This window comes from Dermochelys coriacea, chromosome 11, assembly GCF_009764565.3.
Source record: "Dermochelys coriacea isolate rDerCor1 chromosome 11, rDerCor1.pri.v4, whole genome shotgun sequence".
Taxonomy (NCBI): domain Eukaryota; kingdom Metazoa; phylum Chordata; order Testudines; family Dermochelyidae; genus Dermochelys; species Dermochelys coriacea.
Genome location: NC_050078.2, coordinates 57,631,253 through 57,649,273, shown reverse-complemented (window position 1 = coordinate 57,649,273; position 18,021 = coordinate 57,631,253). Strand labels below are relative to the sequence as shown.

General features: G+C 41.1%; 2 protein-coding genes across 12 annotated transcripts in view; one reads left to right on the top strand and one right to left on the bottom strand.

The window, feature by feature from the left end:
- Positions 1-10,659, top strand: part of GTF3C3 (general transcription factor IIIC subunit 3) — a 28,373-nt gene extending 17,714 nt beyond the window's left edge. Inside the window, exons 17-19 of one of the 3 annotated variants that reach the window (XR_005295559.2) lie at positions 1,675-1,799; positions 3,092-3,293; positions 6,211-6,348. Coding sequence is in view for 2 of the 3 variants with exons in the window: in XM_038421489.2 (XP_038277417.1) it covers positions 1,675-1,799; positions 6,211-6,363; positions 6,923-7,045 (401 nt within the window). In the remaining variant the exon portion in view is untranslated. Of the gene's footprint in view, positions 1-1,674; positions 1,800-3,091; positions 3,294-5,880; positions 6,069-6,209; positions 6,364-6,922 lie in introns of those variants that run through there. The other 2 variants (XM_038421489.2, XM_043505519.1) reach the window with 2 other exon arrangements.
- Positions 10,660-11,852: 1,193 nt separating this feature from the next.
- Positions 11,853-18,021, bottom strand: part of CCDC150 (coiled-coil domain containing 150) — a 47,480-nt gene continuing 41,311 nt past the window's right edge. For all 9 annotated transcript variants that reach the window (XM_038421488.2, XM_043505503.1, XM_043505504.1 and 6 more), the window contains 2 exons: positions 15,149-15,268; positions 11,853-14,061 (listed from right to left, as the gene is read on the bottom strand). In XM_038421488.2, coding sequence (XP_038277416.1) covers positions 13,945-14,061; positions 15,149-15,268 — 237 coding nt within the window. In that variant the 3' untranslated portion in view covers positions 11,853-13,944. The remainder of the gene's footprint in view (positions 14,062-15,148; positions 15,269-18,021) is intronic.

Here is an 18,021-nt window from a genome sequence, read left to right as displayed (position 1 = left end):
GACTGGCAATGTTTCAGTGTTTGGTTTAAAATATATATGGTATACGTGATTTAGAAGTTTTCTAACTAACCTGCAAGAAAGATAATTAAATGATTTCACTAAGAAAGAAACAGGCCCATTTTATCAGCGGTATATGGCAAATGTGAAGTTTTATGTGTTTGTTCAAAGGAATATTGCAGGGTTAATTAAGAAATTGTCATCAGCCTATGCTGTGTCAGAGAAGAGCAAGTTACCAACAATATAATTAAAATAAACAAGAAGTCGCCATTTTGCCAGTCTCTGTATATTGATTAGGGCAGAGGAATTGGGCAGGTTCTGATAGCAACCACTCAAAGTCCAAAGTTGTGAAATCAGTTGGAGGTCTCAGCACAGTTCTGAATGGATATGAGGCCACATTAGGGGGAAAAAAAAAATCAGCATCCTGTTTCACTCCTTTTGTAACTCTTAGGGGAGTGACCAAGGACTGGCTGGTCCTGGAGCTTGAACCCATCCTCCCACTCTTAAGAGTAGTACCTCCGGTTAGTGTTGAGGCACACTGGAGGTGGTCAAGTGGGGGGGTCTGCATTGCCACTATCCATGTCTTACCTGTATTGTGGATAACCATAGAAGGCAGCCAAAATTTTCAAAGTAACTATTGATTTTGAGTGCCTCCATTTTTGGATGTCTAACTTGAGAGACTTCAAACGGGTCTGACTTTCAGGAATTGCTGAGCACCCACTCTCTGAAAATCAGGTGTCTTTAAAGTATCTCAAGTTGGGCACCCAAAATCACCTACTCTTTCAAAAGTCTTGGGTGAGATCCTTGTCCTGTTGAAGTCCATGGGAGTTTTGCCATTGACTTCAATATTTCACCCCTTCTTCTTCTTCTTCGCAAGGCTGACTGTTTGACATCTATCTCAGCACTAATATTCAAGAAAAAGAAAATATGCATAATGAATCTTTTGAAATTAAAATTTGTGTTCCATTAGAAAGTGGCATTTTCTTTATAACAAGACAATAGGAAAATAAAATGTTTTTCTTGTCAAGTAACCACAAGGCACTCAATCAGAAACACTGACCATGTTCTGAATTATGATAGTCTTTCCTCTAAAGAGCATTAACTGGGCTTTAAAATAAATATGCAGGAGAGGCCTAGATCTTTAGTTGTTTTGTTTTTAATATGCTAGAAGCAACCAGTTCATCACCATGGTGCAAAAGCAAGGGGGCAGAACCTCAACTGGTGTAAAAGGTCCATTGACATAAGTTAAACTATGACAATTTATACCAGTTGAGGATCTGCCCCAGGTCTCTCAAAAGAAAATACATTAGAAAGTAGTATACACCAAAAGTCTAAAGAATTTACTCATGATGTTTCAAAAGATATTGTTGCTGTTGCACCTTGCCACTCTGAGCTACAACCCCAACAAGACCCTCTTTTTCCCCCTCCTAATAAATCTTTGTTTTTATTCTGATATGTTTAAGTGTGGTATCTGAGAGCTGCTGAAAACATGAGAACTGCTGCAACTCATATTCTCCCTCTTTCCTATTTTGATGCAGTCATTTTGAAATCTGATTCTCTTTCTTATTTCCTTCCTTTTTTCAGTTCACACTTCCAAAAAAGTGTTAGGTTTTTTGAAAAAAATGAAACCCAGTTTAAGAGAGAGTGTATCAGATCATTTACTCCTGTTTCTCCTAGGACAATATGTGCAAGCCTTCCGTACCAAGCCAGATGAACCTCTGTACAGCCTTTGCATAGGCTTAACTTTCATCCACATGGCATCTCAGAAGTATGTGTTAAAAAGACATGCTCTTCTTGTACAGGTGAGTTATTTTGTTCTCCTTTGTGCATAGCACATGCTGTCATTTAGTTCTGTCATGGCTCACACTTACAGCTCTGACACACTGTTAGAGCTGATTTACATTTAAAAAATAGATTTAGGGTAGGATTTTCAAAACCCTCCAAGTACTTTAGGAGCACATGTCCCAGTGACAATCAGCTTGTGCTCCTAAGTCACTTCAGTTCTTGAAAATCTCCCCTTTGTGAATAAAAGCAATTCAGTTCATTTTGTTGTGGGTTGGGGAATCTTTAATTATTTGCATATATTTAGGCAGCTGCCATATATTCATGAAAATATAAATAATTTCAGCTTCACTAGCTGAAGTATGGATGTTTATTCATCTGACCCTTGTGCTGGAAGTGAAGCATTCACTACTCTGGTTTTTAAAAACATGAGTCCCTTACCCAAACAGGGAACAGAAACACCACCAAATGGCTTAGATGACTAACCATGAATAATGTAGCTGAAGCAAAGAGTTCACAAATAACCATAGGTTGAAAATTTTGTCCAAAATATTTGCTGAAAACCTACAAACGAAGGGAAAATCATAGGAAGATCATCATTCTGGATTGATTCATGAATGATTCATTAACAAAAACGGGCTAATTCTTAGAGAGCATAATAAATAGTTTGACAGCTCTACCAACTGTACAGTAGGACTGAGAGTCAAATAATAATTTCTTCACTGAGCACATTGAGACTCGTGTGTAATGCATGGAGGAGCGTTAATCAGTGAGCAATCCCTAGTAACTTGTTAAGGGCTGAGCTCACAAGATGCCGAGTGCCCTCAATTCCCACTGAGGCAACGTTGGGCCCTGTGAATGGTTTTGGGCTGGTCTGTAATGGTACAATTGAGGAAATCTTGTGCTCTTTACCCTGAAGGCATTAGGGACCATGGTATAATGGTATTAGTGATTTAACTTTTGATATACTGCAATGGCTCTGCTCGGTTGTATAACTAGCTTGCAAGTTTTGTACAGGAAAGTATGTGTGGATAATCAGCTATGCATAAGATCACTATGGGCAAATAGCCTATGAAATTTCATTTTTTTAACCTAAGCCCCTGAAGAAAATGGCATTGATTTAATTAAAAAAAGTAACAAACTAATTTGCATCTGCATTTTCAACCTTATAAGTCAAATTCCAACCTATACTCTTTTTCTGAAGAGATTTCAGCTACTGTCTGTTTTTAAAATATGATACACATTGAAAGTGCTAATGCAACATCACTGTCCTTTCTGTTGATTTCTCCTGGATGCCTGCATTCAAATTTAGGTTAATTACCTTTGAAGGTTTACACTGATTCCTGGATTTGCAAGGCCCACAGACTCTCTTCTTGGATTGCAGCTCCAGCACAACCTACCCTATCTTTTTCCACATTCAACCAGTTCCATTTCTTCGTGTCCTCACCTGCCAGAAAGTTGGGGCTGAACAGCCCCACACTGGATCTGAAGCGTGTGGATCAGGCCCATTTCTGGTACTGGCACAATCCTGATTTTCTTCATTATTTCAAATCCCTTCCTTGGAAATTCCAGGGTTCTTTTTTATTATTATTATTATTATTATTATTCCCTCTACTCTCCTCCCCATACCTTTCAGTGAACCAAATGAGGCAAAGAGCTAGGGCCAACATATTCCAGTTTGGGGGCATGGAGTTAGGCATTTAAATACGGGGCCTGATTTTTAGAAGTGCTGAGCACTTGCAGCTCCCTTTAATTTCAGTAGGAGTTGCAGGTGCTGAGCAACCCTAAAATCAGAGCACTTATGTAGATACCTAGCTTTAGGCATTCAAGTTTGCACACTTTGGCATAATTTTAAATAGGTTTAACTACTTTTTCCTGTGTAATAATTCTTCCTTCCTATCTCTTTTACTGACAGTCTCCAGAGAATATACTTGAAAAATGTCACCCTCCAAAGATGCCTTCCTTTTTGTCTCTGCTTTTCTCATTTTGTGTTCACCTATGTTGAGGGTTTTTAATCTTTGCTTACTTCTGGTTTGTTTGTTCAGTAGTTCACCCAGACAGCGACATAGTGGTGACTCTAATTATCATCATCAGCTGTTAAGAGTCTGAGCTAATTCCTTACTGTTGAATGAGCTCTCTTCTCTGATTATCAATAGTAGCTGTAGAAATCAAGCCCCCTGGTTACAGAAGAGGCTGCACATTACTGTGTGACATCAAAATGAGATATGACCCTTGTCATTACTGTACAGTAATTTGTGTTCCATTTTTTGCCTCCTGCTGAACCCAATTTGATTTTTCCCAAGACTCTTTCAATTGAAAAAGAGAAATATTTTGGTGGGTTTTAATCTTAAAATGGTTGTGTTGAATGTGTTCTCTTTGGGAGGTGACTCTGGTCCTAACACCATCACCTTTGTAGCACTGTATAGACATTAGCTAATGAATGCTCACAGAAACCCTGAGAGGGAGAGAGGCAGGCAGGTGTATCATCTCTCATTTTATAGATGAGAAACTGAGGCCCAGAGGTTGAATGACTTTACCAAAGCTACATAGCCAGTCAGCCGCAGAGGTGGTGGTAGGGATGGGGGCAGTAGATCCTTCTGAATCGGGAGCAGAGGGATAGGAGGGAGAGCAAGGGGAATTACCTGGTGCTTAGGGCCGGGGGCAGCGTGTGGAGCCCCATGGCCCCCCTGCCTAGAAGCTGGACCCGCTGCTGGCCGCTTCCGGGGTGCAGTGTCGGAACAAGTAGGCACTAGCCTGCCTTAGCTGGGCAGCACCGCTGACGGGACTTCTAACATCCCTGTGCTGACCACAGCCCTGGGTGCTAAGCAAGGCGACCCAGTGCCTTACATGCTGCGACCCAGTATTGAGTTGCGACCCGAACTTTGAAAAACACTGGTCTAATGGCTAAACCGCAAGTTCTAGTTCTGCCAGAGTTGGGTTCCTGTGGGAAAACTCTCATTGGCTCAGTAGAAGCATGATTAGACCCTTTGTCTTTTTATTTAGGATACGTGAATTGTTCATTACTTTACCCTGAGCTGTTTGTTCCTGCCCTTTTAATTTTTTTTATTGGCTGTGTTGCAGAGTCTGCAAACAGCTCTCTATGGGAAGATTCAACTAGGAAATTGCCCAGCACTCAAGTGCAGCTTCTCTCTGGAGAGTACACCCAAGATAATATCGTCTTGTGCTATATAGAAAGATCTGCATAGCGCAAGCTCATAAAAATTCACCCTCTCCCTCAATGTGGAGAGAGAGATGCACAGCTTCTTGGCCTCCCCAGATACAAACTGCATAAACTGGATTATGTTATAAACAAGAAATAAGTTTATTAACTATAAAAGGTAAAATTTTAAGTGATTATAAGGGATAGCAAACAGAACAAAGCAGATTACTAAGCAAATAAAACAAAACACACATACTAAGCTTAAGATTTTAAAGAAACTCGTTTCAAAAAGTAAGTGAAGAGTGAACCAAGAGTAAACCAAGATCAACTTAATCCCCAGCCTTACATAAGGCGGGAATCTTTTGTTTCCCAGTCTTGACCTCCCCCTCCTTTTAGAAGTCCAAGATGGTGTTTAGTACCAGGTGACAGGACCACCTAACCTAGTAGTGTCACAGCTAGTCCCAGGAAGCTTCTCAGGAAGGAGAGAGATTTGTATCTTCAAAAGTCTTGTTTCTTCCTAATGGCCCATCAAGGTTGATGGGCTATTGTCTGGTGGGTGTCTCCCAACTACACACACAGTTGTAATTGTTACATAGTCAATATTCCTAACTTTAGATACAGAAATGATACATGCATATACATTGGATAATCACATTGAGTAAATTATAATTATTTCTGATGATACCTTATAAGATCCACTTTGCATAAAGTATATCTCAGTTATGCTATATCCATATTATAAGCATATTTCCATAAATAATGTGGGGTGTAACATCACTGCAGGTTCTAATTCAAATGGGGATAAAGGGGGCTGGGGTGGGCAAGTGTTTAAAAAAATAGTAGACAAGAGGTGGTGTTCTAAAGCGTAATAGATACGGGGTTAAGTAAACAATCTCATTGTATCCCTTCGTTCCTCCCCTTCCTTTTGTCTCACTATTTAGATGGCAAGTTCTTCAGGGTGTGGGCCTGTCTTACATGTGTGTAAATATCTATCAGAGTTGAGTGCTATAGAAATAGTAATAATTCTGAGCAACTTTGCTCACAGCTTATCAAAAGATCTGTTTGTTGTCTTCACTGTGTGAGGCTGCTGAGGCAACAAAGAATCTCCTCTGTTGGTCTAGTGTATCATGAAAAGTGGATGGCTTGTTTTTGCATTTGGCCTTAAATTAGGCAGTTATATTTATGGGCAAAAACCTCTTTTTGCAAATTTAAAACATGCTGCTTATTGTTTTACAAAAAAATAAAGCTTCCAATGTATGTTTTGTGCATAGGGATTCTCTTTCCTTCACCGGTACCTGGGCCTCCGTGGACCATGCCAAGAATCGTTCTATAACCTAGGCCGTGGCCTTCATCAGCTGGGATTAGTGCATATGGCAATCCATTATTACCAAAAGGCACTTGAGCTTCCTCCTCTCATCTTAGAGGTACCATATGGTTAAACATTTGAACTATAAAAATAAAATCAGATCAGCATTACTAGTATGTTTTAACCAGAAATAAAACTAGTGCATGAGTGTCTAATTTATATTTGCATTGAATAACCCCAGTGTAATTTCAGAGGCACTAGAGAAAGCACTTAAATTAATTGTCATCTGAGCTGTATTCATGAACATGTATAACTCAAATTGCTCAGCTAATGATTGTCAGGTTTATTTTATTATGCGCCTGGTGTAGCAACTGCAAGAAAATGGATGCTGAAGAACTTTGCTACCTGAATAAAGAAGCATACATAAGATCCATTTTAAAAGCCAGAATAATATTAAATATAACTGGCATTTTCTCTGTTTCATGATTATGAAGGTTTAGTATAGAAATATAGAATTCCAATGTAACTATCTGAACGTGGTGGGAATGAACTGAGTACCTAGATGATAAAGAACTTGCCCATGTGTGTTGTTGCACTGATTTTTGTTACGTTTTTTAATGTAACTCATGGTATAATATCCATGCAAGCTAGTAAATGATTTTTTTTAATTCTTTTAGGGAATAGAAGCTGATCAGACAGACTTGCGAAGAGATGTTGCTTTCAACTTGTCACTAATTTATCAGAGCAGTGGAAATTTAAGAATGGCTCAAAAGCTGTTGTATACATATGGAATCGTATGATGGAGTTTGTGGCACCTGTTTATGACGAAGAGGTAGCCTGCTAGGAAAATAACATTTGTCATATCCACTGGGGCAATGAGGATCTCATGCATTACACACCAATGGAGAGACCCATCAAAAAGATGTGTACATATTTTTTCTAAACTGATCTAGTTGTGATTGGATCAGAGTTGCTAGTTATTGTATATATTTTGTTTCCTGAACTTTTGAGCTATTTTTTCTGTTTCCTGAGATTAGAACTGTAAAATGCCCCGATACAAGCAAAGTTCGACAAGCAGGCTTTTGTGAGCAGATTCTCCAGACATATTAAGATGTTGGTCGAGCACGTTATTGATAAGTTTTTGGGAAGCCTGAAGTTGGTGCTGGTACACAGAATTCTCAGGGACTAAAAATGTGCACATTTTTTTTTTTTTTTTTTGGAGAAGATTTTTTAAAAGTAATTTAACTGGCTACTGTCCAAGTTCAATTCTGGCAATTGGTTACATTTGCCATGTACTGTACAAAATTGTTACTATTATATAGGAGAGGGAAGACTGAAGAAATGGGCTTGAGGGGCAGGGGAAGATATAAGCCAAACACCCCCAGACAATAGATGCTTTGGATTCCTGGGAAAATTTTTCCAGAGAGAAGGGGGACAAACTTAATGTTACAAATAACTGCAATTGCAAGACTTTAAAGTACTTAAAAAGGATGATAAAGATTCCTAGAAAAATATTTTATTTCATCGCCAGCTATGTCTGTTTAAGAAAAGTAATTTTCTTATATTACTAAATCGGTGTCACATCGGTAAAAGGTATCCATTTTCTGGAGTATTGTAAATTGGTTTAGTAAATATCTTTAGTTATTTATAAAATCAACAATCATTTAAATAACTTATTCTCAACAAAAACAAAAAAAGTCCTAAGTTGTGTAGTAGGCTAAACATTTGTTAGGTGTAGTAACCTACAGCCCATTATCTTCCTGTATTAAATAATTGAGAGAGAGGTGCTGCAAATTCTGTATATTGCTTTGCTAATCAAGAATGATAATTCCAATTATACAGGTGTCAGATATGTTGATCTTGTCCTGCAGAGAAATAACGTCATGCTAGAAGTGATGATAGCCCTATCTCTGAAACTTGTCTCCAGTAAGATTTGTTTTAAAAGTCTTTGTAGCATTACAATACTAAATTTTGGTATGTGTAGTACTTTGAGCTGGCCCAACTAATTGAAGTTTGGTGGGAACGCGAATTCTATTAGATAACACAGTCAGTTTGGTGGTATACCAGGCTCATGCATTAAATCTCAGCCACTCGCTATAGCTCTTGAAGAAAATTGGAACAATGGTCTTGCCAAATTCTCTGTTCCTGGGGAACCAAAATATAATTTGTTTATATTAGATCAGATGATGAGATCAAATGGTCAGACAAAGTGATGACACATACATACTACTATTGAAAGTGTGCTGTTCGCTAATCAACACAATTAAAAAAAAAATCTCTCAATCTGTGGACTTCTGATGTGCTGAAGGTAAGAGCAAATGACTTGTGTTTTGGAAGATAGGTCATAACTGACCAGCATTTATATTATCCCGAATATTATACCTTCTTCCCCAAAAGTCAGCTTTAATTCTGCTGTTTTCTAACTTGAATGCTAGACTTTGTAACCTTAATTTGGCTCCCTTTTTTGTGTCAGTATGATAGTCTCTAATTTTATGATCAGATACTGCTTTTTCCACAACTTTATTCAGTGCACAGGACAGATGGTACTCAGGGAATTAATTGGATCCAAAACATGAATGCACAGAAGTTTCTCCGAGAACCTTGTTAAGAATTTAACCCGTGAAAAACAATGTATTTTTTTTCCTAACTGCATTCTCAGAAATGGCCAAACTGCTTTTGCTAAAACAAAAAAAAAAAAAAAATCAGCCGGAGGTGGAAACCTTTATCTTAAATGGTTGGCAAAGTTGTAAGCAATTGGTAAGTGGCTTAGAATTGAAAAAAAATTTAGGCAACTTTAACTGTAGTTGCTGCCAGCTCTGACATTTCTTTCCCAAGTTATTTTCTTACATTAAACTGTAGACCGTTCTGTATCAAATAATAAATTATTACAATATTGGGCTTAATTACCTGGATAGTCTTGTTCTTAGAGTGTGCTTAGATACAGTAGTGGTGGGTAGCTTGGACATCCCTAGAAGGTTGTTTACAAAAGTGTCTACTCCTTGTCCTCAAACCCTAACCACAAATGTGCTCTGTCTGAGTAATACTGGGAATGACCATTAGAAAGCTGCTTGCTATTATCACATGTATGTACTTTCATTGAAGGCCATGGATCCAGAGTAAGGGCTAAAAATGTCTAATGCTATGTAATGCTGTATAGCTCTATAAGTGAGCATATTTTTATTCAGTTTTGCCATCTTCCAAATATTATTGAGGTAGAAAATGTTTGTTTAGTAGAAATTTCATGCTTCCTATAACGACTTACCATGGCAGCTCATAGTTCTTCTCCTGATTATCCATTTACAGTACGGCAGTGTCAATGAAAGGTGTACAGGTGAGTTGCATCATATGCGCATTTAACTTACGCGAATTCAACTATATGCGCTCGGCAAAAAAAAAGAAAAATAACAAGATACCTGTAAATAGCGCAGGTGCTTCCATCGACCATTCCACTCAATGAGCGTATGCCCCGGAGTGAGCATGAGATGAGACATGAATCTGCTGTTCCCTCAGTCGGTCTAGTTCCTGCGTGCCTCTCATAGTGTGAGCATCTCGCCACGCTGAGTGTGATTCTAGTGTTTAAAGATATGTATTTTTCGTACATGGCCCCTAAATGCAAGCCAACTACTTCATCTGGTGCTTAACCGAAGAAACAGCAATCTGTTGCAACGCGAGAGGAAAAACTGGCTGTGTTGGACTTATTGAGAGACTGTATGTTCGTCTCCAATGTGGCCCGTAAATATGGTCACAACGAATCTAGCATCTGTGCCATCTAGATTCGAGAGAGAGAAATTCTTCAAGCTGTGGCATCAAGTGCTCCAATAACTCCTAAAGTGATGAGCTAGGTGTGTGATAAGACTTCAGTGAAGACTGAAAAGGCATTAACCTAATGGCTGGAAGACGTGAACCGTAAACGTGTGCTTATCGATGGCAACACGTTGCGAGAAAAGGCTCTTAGCCTCTACACGCTATTCAAACCTCCCACCGAAGAGGGACAGCCTTCTGAGGAGAAGGAATTAAAAGCCAGCCAAGGTTGGCTTAACAGTTTTAGGAACCGCTTCAACCTCAACAATGTGGAGGCTACTGGTGAAGCTATATCTGCCAATGAAGAATGATTTAATTTCTGAATACCATCCCTCTATGGAACGAAGCTTCAAAATCACACGTAGTATTACTGACATTTTAGACCATATCAAGAAATGTTTGAGCAACTCAAGCGACAGTTGCCAATCAGCATGTTTTTCAAGGAAAAACAACCAGCAGCAGATGAGCCTATGCAAATCAACTTCTTGAGCTAAACCAGAGCCACCACTTCGTCTACGACTCACTCTCCATCACCTCAGTCTCCTGGATCGACATCAAGCCATCAACCCCCTGTAATTACCCCCGTAATTAAAAATACAGTACTGTAAAATTATATTTTGCACATGTACTCTTTATTATATACTGTACATTAGTGTATACATTTATACATTACTGTACAGGGTTGTATACAGAAAACCATGTACAGTATACTGTACTTTATGGGCGATTTAAGGGATTTTCAAGGGTAATTCTGACGATACGTGACTTTAGCCTTACGTGCTGACTTTAGAACCTAACCCCCACATAAGATGTGACTCCACTGTACATCTACTCCTACCAATATTCAGCAGGTGGTGGTAAAATTAAGGTCTGAATTTAACTCAAACTACTACAATGAATTTAAAACCACAATTCCAACAGTGGGGAAAATAAAGTGATCTCAGCTGTCGTATTGTCCTATTTGACAATTTTTAGAAAGAGTTGGGTGCTTTTGGAAATCCCACGCCATAAAACTGAGTTAAAAGAACACATCCCATGGCTTTCAACAGCATGTGTGCTCCTACCTTCATTAAGTGTGGGGGGAAATCCAACCCATAACTGTGTACTGTGAGACAGTATCTAATTAGAAATAAGCTGTTTTTTTCCCCCTTCTCCTCCTTCAGAACTATGGAGACCACCTAGCCCAGAAGTGCAATCCTAGCTATCTCTGCTAGAATGCTACAGGGCTCAGAGGGCAGTGGCAGGTCAGTGCAGGGTGGCAGCCTGCCAGGGAATAGCTGTGCCCTGCAGGAAAGGCTGGTTGGTGACTCTGGAGCTGGTATTCTTCCTTCAGTGTCAGTGCCCCACCATGGTACTAGGAGCAGCCGTCTCCTGATTCAGACACAAACCAGAATTCCTGCCCAAGCCCAGGGTGCTGTCTGTAAGAACAGCATTAACCATACTGTTCCTGTAAAATTAAGGTAATTGCAGTCTGTCTTTATCAATTTACTACATAGTTATGATAGGCTGTGGTATCCTTACTTCCTATCATGCTGCTCCTCCCGCCACGATGAAGGGAGTATTCAGCAAAAACTATTCAGTGAACATCAAGGCATTTCCCCATCCTCTGGGCTTTACTGTAGCAGGCTAGTGGTTAGGATGAAAAGCACTACAGCATGTAAGTATTACTCTATGCTTAGACTGCGTCTAAGTCTCACCACACTCAGTCCTAAACACTTCAGGACAAGCGCTTATTGCGTACTTGTTTAAAAGAAAGAATAGGTTTCATGTACCATGGATTAGAATGACAAACTGCAAATACTGTAGTAATTAAAGCAGATTTAATGACTAAAGTCAGCAGATAAAATATCTATACACAGCAATTGTACACATAGCACTCCCGTGCCCTGTATCTGTGAAAAGAGGGCCTGATGAAAGAGAGAATCCATACCCACTAATCACTAAAACAATGGCTCCTTGGAGGCAACCACTACAAAAGGAAACTGGATGGTAGCAGTTGGAGCTGTCTTCCCTCACTGCACCATACCTCATAGCATCTCTTTTTAGATGAAGGGCAGTGTGTTTTGTCACTAACAGCCACATAGCTTAATGAGATCAAAGAGATAGTGTGAGATAAGGCAGCCAATGCCACGCTAGGTTGGTTTCAGGCTATGCCTACAGCTTGGTGCTAATGTTGGCAGAGTTAGACTACACTACTGATACTGACCTGAGAGGAGAACAGGGCTGTAGAACAGAATCCTACACAAGCTCATTTTAACCCCGCCACTCAGAAGTGATGTGGTGTGCAGAAACTCAGCTCACCAGTGGTAGGTTGGGGGGAGGAACATAAGGTTGTATTGAAGACTTCTGCTGCTTAGGAATTTCAGCAACATAACAGGATCTGAGCCAAAGGCTACTGAAGCTTTAATGGGCTTCCAATCAGGTGCTTAATCACTAAGGGTCTGATCCTGTTTTCACTGATGTCAATGGCAAAATACCCATTGACAGCAATAGGGGCAGGACCAGGCCCTAAAATAATGGTCCAGGCTGTTGTCATATAAACCTAATTATGCTACAAATGTAAGTCTATAAAATGGGTGGAATCATTGTTATTTGCCAAGTCCCAGCAATATGCTTGGCTCTGTACACACCACAGAGGAAGGCGTAGCCTTTGCCCCACAGAAACAAATGGATCAGACAACTGGAGGAAGCTTAGGAAACAGCACTGCAATTATTAAATTAAAATTAGGTGTGTAACAGCACATCTGATGTACCTGGGTTACACTGTAAGCCAAGATAGACAGTTTTAAGGAGGGAATCTGAGCTACTCATAAGTGCTCATTAATTGAACAGTGGATGAAAATTGTTTGTTTCTATACCATAAGGGAATGGTAGTTAAAGTCTTAACCCAGTGTGTATAGCACCTGCTCTGGACACCAGCTGCCTTTTGGGTAGCTTGTTCCAAGGTGGGGCAGAATTAACCAACTCTATTAATCACATGGGTACTAATAGTGCAAGATGTTCTACCTGGCAGCCTCTCTCCCCAGCAATGGAGCCTTGGGCAAAGACTGCAATTGCTCAAGGGCACTGTCCTCTCAGTGCCCAGGCGCAGGGCTCTTTTTACTGCTACTAATGGTAGCTGTTCCCATCAGCTAAGAAGAGATCCCCCCTGTACTGGTCAGGTAACCATCAGAATCCAACAGTGGACAACTGTCCTGTTTCAGCAAGTTTACCATCACCAGCCTCGGAATCCAAAAGACCATCCTTGAATAGGCAGAATCCTTGCACAGCAATCTGAGCTTTCAATAATAATGATGCCTCCTCACTTTGCAGGGCTCATTCCAACCCACTCCCCTCCTCTTGAGCTGCTAAAACACAAATGAGAGATGTGACTGGAGACAAAGATCCAGAACATAAACTTACTTGTATAGGAAGCTTTAGAGAGAGGAATAATTTCTTTGCTATAAATTATGGTTTTGCTAATCTGAGTTCCATGATGAAGTGTTTAAGCAAACTAGTCCCACTCAAAGACCATGGTAGGGTGGGGGAAATGGAAATATGCCTCACAAAATAATACATTCCAGTATGTGTCAGACAGGTGAGACTTATTAGCTAAGCTGAACTGGAGCACACAATTTAAATTAATATTCCAAAACCTGTCTGCACTGGTCTCCCATCAGCCAGCCAGTCAATGTGCATTTTATTTGAAGGATCTTCCTCACTGAATCAGTGCAGACCCAGTTCATACAGGACCTCTGCTTATACCCACTCAAAAATCTTCTGAAATATGCAGATGCTTATAGATCAAGATACTTCAACCTTAGGGCTCATCTTCCAGCATGTGAAGATCCGGTCTGAACTGTAGTGTTCACAAGTGCAGGGTGGTATGGCAGCCTGGAAGCTCCTGGGTTAGATGACATCACTTCCTGTCTAGATCAGATTGGTACTTCCTGGAGATGAGTTTGAGCTGTTGTTTAGTCTCCCAGCGATTCAGGGAGGCTTGGCTAGGGAGTTTCATGGCCGTTTCCTTCTCCATCTGTTAAAGGACAGGGTACTGGATGAAAACTGATCTATCCCCTCTCATTCTCAATGAACAGCAGAAAATACAGAGATTGCAGCAGCTCAAGATACATCTTTAGAGCAAGGTCAAACAGCTATCTGGGAATTGCCACAGCTGTAACAGACAAAGGCTCTGAGATCTCCATACAAAACAAGGTAAGGAGAACTGTCTTTACAGAACTGTTTGGATGAGTGTTGGGGGAGAATGGCAGCTGTCATGGAGAAAAGCAAGAGAGGAAGGCACATTAGAGCCACTCATTTTCAATACAGTTTTTTGGGTAGGAGCTTAATCAGACCTAAAATATAGCTGGAGAGAAGCAGGATATGGATAATGGAGAGAAAGGAGCTCCCTCATTCCTCTCCTGTCTCCACCTGGCCCTAGTAGGTTAAACAAATGTCATCTCCCCACCAAATAAGCACATTCTGTGAAACATCGGCAAGAAGTGAGAGAACAAACTAAACTTCTAAACCTTTGTCCAGGGGCTTACTCCTTTGAGAGTGTTTTCCTACTCCAAGGAGATGCTAGTTGGGCTGAGAGAGGTGGGGGCTGATGGGAACTGCAGAAATCAACAGGGCTTAAGAAACCAAAATTCTGATTGTCACCTTTAATCTGCTAAAGAAATGAGGTAGGAAACGGGGAAAGTTTTGGTCTGAGGTTTGCTCTTCCCCTCGCTTGAGGTGGGGAAGTTTTGTTTGGAGATCACGCCTCTCTGCTCCTGCTCTGTATACAGCAGAGCATCACAAAGGGGCAGAGTTTTCTTATAGTTCTCCAGAAACTGTCCTGCCCATGTTATATGCATTCAAACAAAACAGTGTTGGCTTTCTTCTGGCACTGATACTCACCTCTACATAGGAAACACCTGCTACAGTCCCACATGGCCTTGCTATTACCTTCACTTCAACAAGTGCCAGCACTCTTCCTTGCAACAGCACCGCCTGGCTGTACTAATACCATTGCTCCTCTAACATACACAGGGAACTTTACTACAATCTGTTCCCTGTTCCTCATTCTCCCATTAACTATGCACCTCTACCTTGAAAGTAAAAGCAATTCCCTTATTTACCTCCTTGCCATAGTTCCTTTCACTGGGGATATTCTGCTGTTTGTTTTTCATTAGCTCTAGCTGCAGGCTGTCAAATTTAGATTTGAACCAGTGGTGAGCTTCTTCCAGGTTAGCTGTGATCTGAGGAAGAGAGTAGTGATTAGAGTCAGAAAGAGAACTGTTAGCAATTCCAATTTCTGGGCTGCACACCAGACAGGCAGGATTTCAAATCCAGACTTCTTTAAATCTCCCACCTCTATGTAAGCGTAGAGCACACCACTTGGCCATCCTGGCCTCCTTCCTACAACATGGTGGAGGGGTGGAAAGGTCTACACTGCACTGCTATTACCCCCTTATTTCACATGGCTGTGAAAAAAGCTAATGCGGTTTTGGGATGCATCAGGAGAGGCATTTCCAGTAGGGATAAGGAGGTTTTAGTACCGTTATACAAGGCACTGGTGAGACCTCACCTAGAATACTGTGTGCAGTTCTGGTCTCCCATGTTTAAAAAGGATGAATTCAAGCTGGAGCAGGTACAGAGAAGGGCTACTAGGATGATCCGAGGAATGGAAAACTTGTCTTATGAAAGGAGACTTAAGGAGCTTGGCTTGTTTAGCCTAACTAAAAGAAGGTTGAGGGGAGATATGATTGCTCTCTATAAATATATCAGAGGGATAAATATAGGAGAGGGAGAGGAATTATTTAAGCTCAGCACCAATGTGGACACAAGAACAAATGGGTATAAACTGGCCACCAGGAAGTTTAGACTTGAAATCAGACGAAGGTTTTTAACCATCAGAGGAGTGAAGTTTTGGAATAACCTTCCAAGGGAAGCAGTGGGGGCAAAAGATCTATCTGGTTTTAAGATTCTACTCGATAAGTTTATGGAGGAGATGGTATGATGGGATAATGGGATTTTGGTAAGTAATTGATCTTTAAATATTCAGGGTAAATAGGCCAAATCCCCTGAGATGGGATATTAGATGGATGGGATCTGAGTTACTATAGAAAATTCTTTCCTGGGTATCTGGTTGGTGAATCTTGCCCATATGCTCAGAGTTTAGCTGATTGCCATATTTGGGGTCGGGAAGGAATTTTCCTCCAGGGCAGATTGGAGAGGCCCTGGAGGTTTTTTGCCTTCCTCTGTAGCATGGGGCATGGTTGACTTGAGGGAGGCTTCTCTGCTCCTTGAAGTCTTTGAACCATGATTTAAGGACTTCAATAGCTCAGACATGGGTGAGGTTTTTCATAGGAGTGGGTGGGTGAGATTCTGTGGCCTGCGCTGTGCAGGAGGTCGGACTAGATGATCAGAATGGTCCCTTCTGATCTATGAATCTATGAGTAACTAATGGGCCTCTCATTGGCACTAGCCCAAGAGAAGACAATTCTAACTAGAGGGAAAAGCATCAAGACAGTGGTAGAGGAAGAGAGTAAAATGGAGGCTAAATACAGCAAACCACAGAAGAAAGAGGGGAGAGAGCATGGCCTTTGCTTGGCAATGCGTTGGCACCAGGATCATTTAAAGAACGACAAATGCTGTAAAATTAGCAAGTTATTTCACATCCTGTGTTAGCAAGAACTCTTGTTAAGGACAATCCTATATGAAGATCATAGAATATCGGGGTTGGAAGGGACCTCAGGAGGCTATCTAGTCCAACCCCCTGCTCAAAGCAGGACCAATCCCCAACTAAATCATCCCAGCCAGGGCTCTATCAAGCCTGACCTTAAAAACTTCTAAGGAAGGCGATTCCACCACCTCCCTAGGTAACGCATTCCAGTGCTTCACCACCCTCCTAGTGAAAAAGTTTTTCCTAATATCCAACCTAAACCTCCCCCCTGCAAGTTGAGACCATTACTCCTCGTTCTGTCATCTGCTACCACTGAGAACAGTCTTGATCCATCCTCTTTGGAACCCCCTTTCAGATAGTTGAAAGCAGCTATCAAACCCCCCTCATTCTTCTCTTCTGCAGACTAAATAATCCCAGTTCCCTCAGCCTCTCCTCATAAGTCATGGGTTCCAGTCCCCTAATCACTTTTGTTGCCCTCTGCTGGACGCTTTCCAATTTTTCCACATCCTTCTTGTAGTGGGAGGCCCAAAACTGGACACAGTACTCCAGATGAGGCCTCACCAATGTCGAATAGAGGGTAACGATCACGTCTCTCGATCTGCTGGCAATACCCCTACTTATACAGCCCAAAATGCCACTGGCCTTCTTGGCAACAAGGGCACACTGTTGACTCATATCCAGCTTCTCATCCACTGTAACCCCTAGATCCTTTTCTGCAGAACCGCTGCCGAGCCATTCGGCCCCTAGTCTGTAGCGGTGCATGGGATTCTTCCGTCCTAAGTGCAGGACTCTGCACTTGTCCTTGTTGAACCTCATCAGATTTCTTTTGGCCCAATCCTCTAATTTGTCTAGGGCCCTCTGTATCCTATCCCTACCCTCCAGCATAACTACGTCTTCTCGCAGTTTAGTGTCATCTGCAAACTTGCTGAGAGTGCAATCCACGCCATCCTCCAGATCATTAATGAAGACGTTAACAAAACCGGCCCGAGGACCGACCCTTGGGGCACTCCACTTGATACAGACTGCCAACTAGACATGGAGCATTTGATCACTACCCATTGAGCCCGACAATCTACCCAGCTTTCTATCTACCTACTACTGCTACAAAGTACTGTGCAGTTTGAAATTAAAAGGACCTTTGTTACTTACTCCCATACCTACACTGGAGACCTCCCTTGTGAAATAACTACAGTACTGTACAATTTGGAACCAAACTAGTGTAACACTTCTGTAAGGTATCGTGCTTTGGACTATTACTGTGCAATACCATCGGCTTTCAATAAGCGATGAGGTGCATAGGGAAATGTGACTCACCTTTTAAGAGGT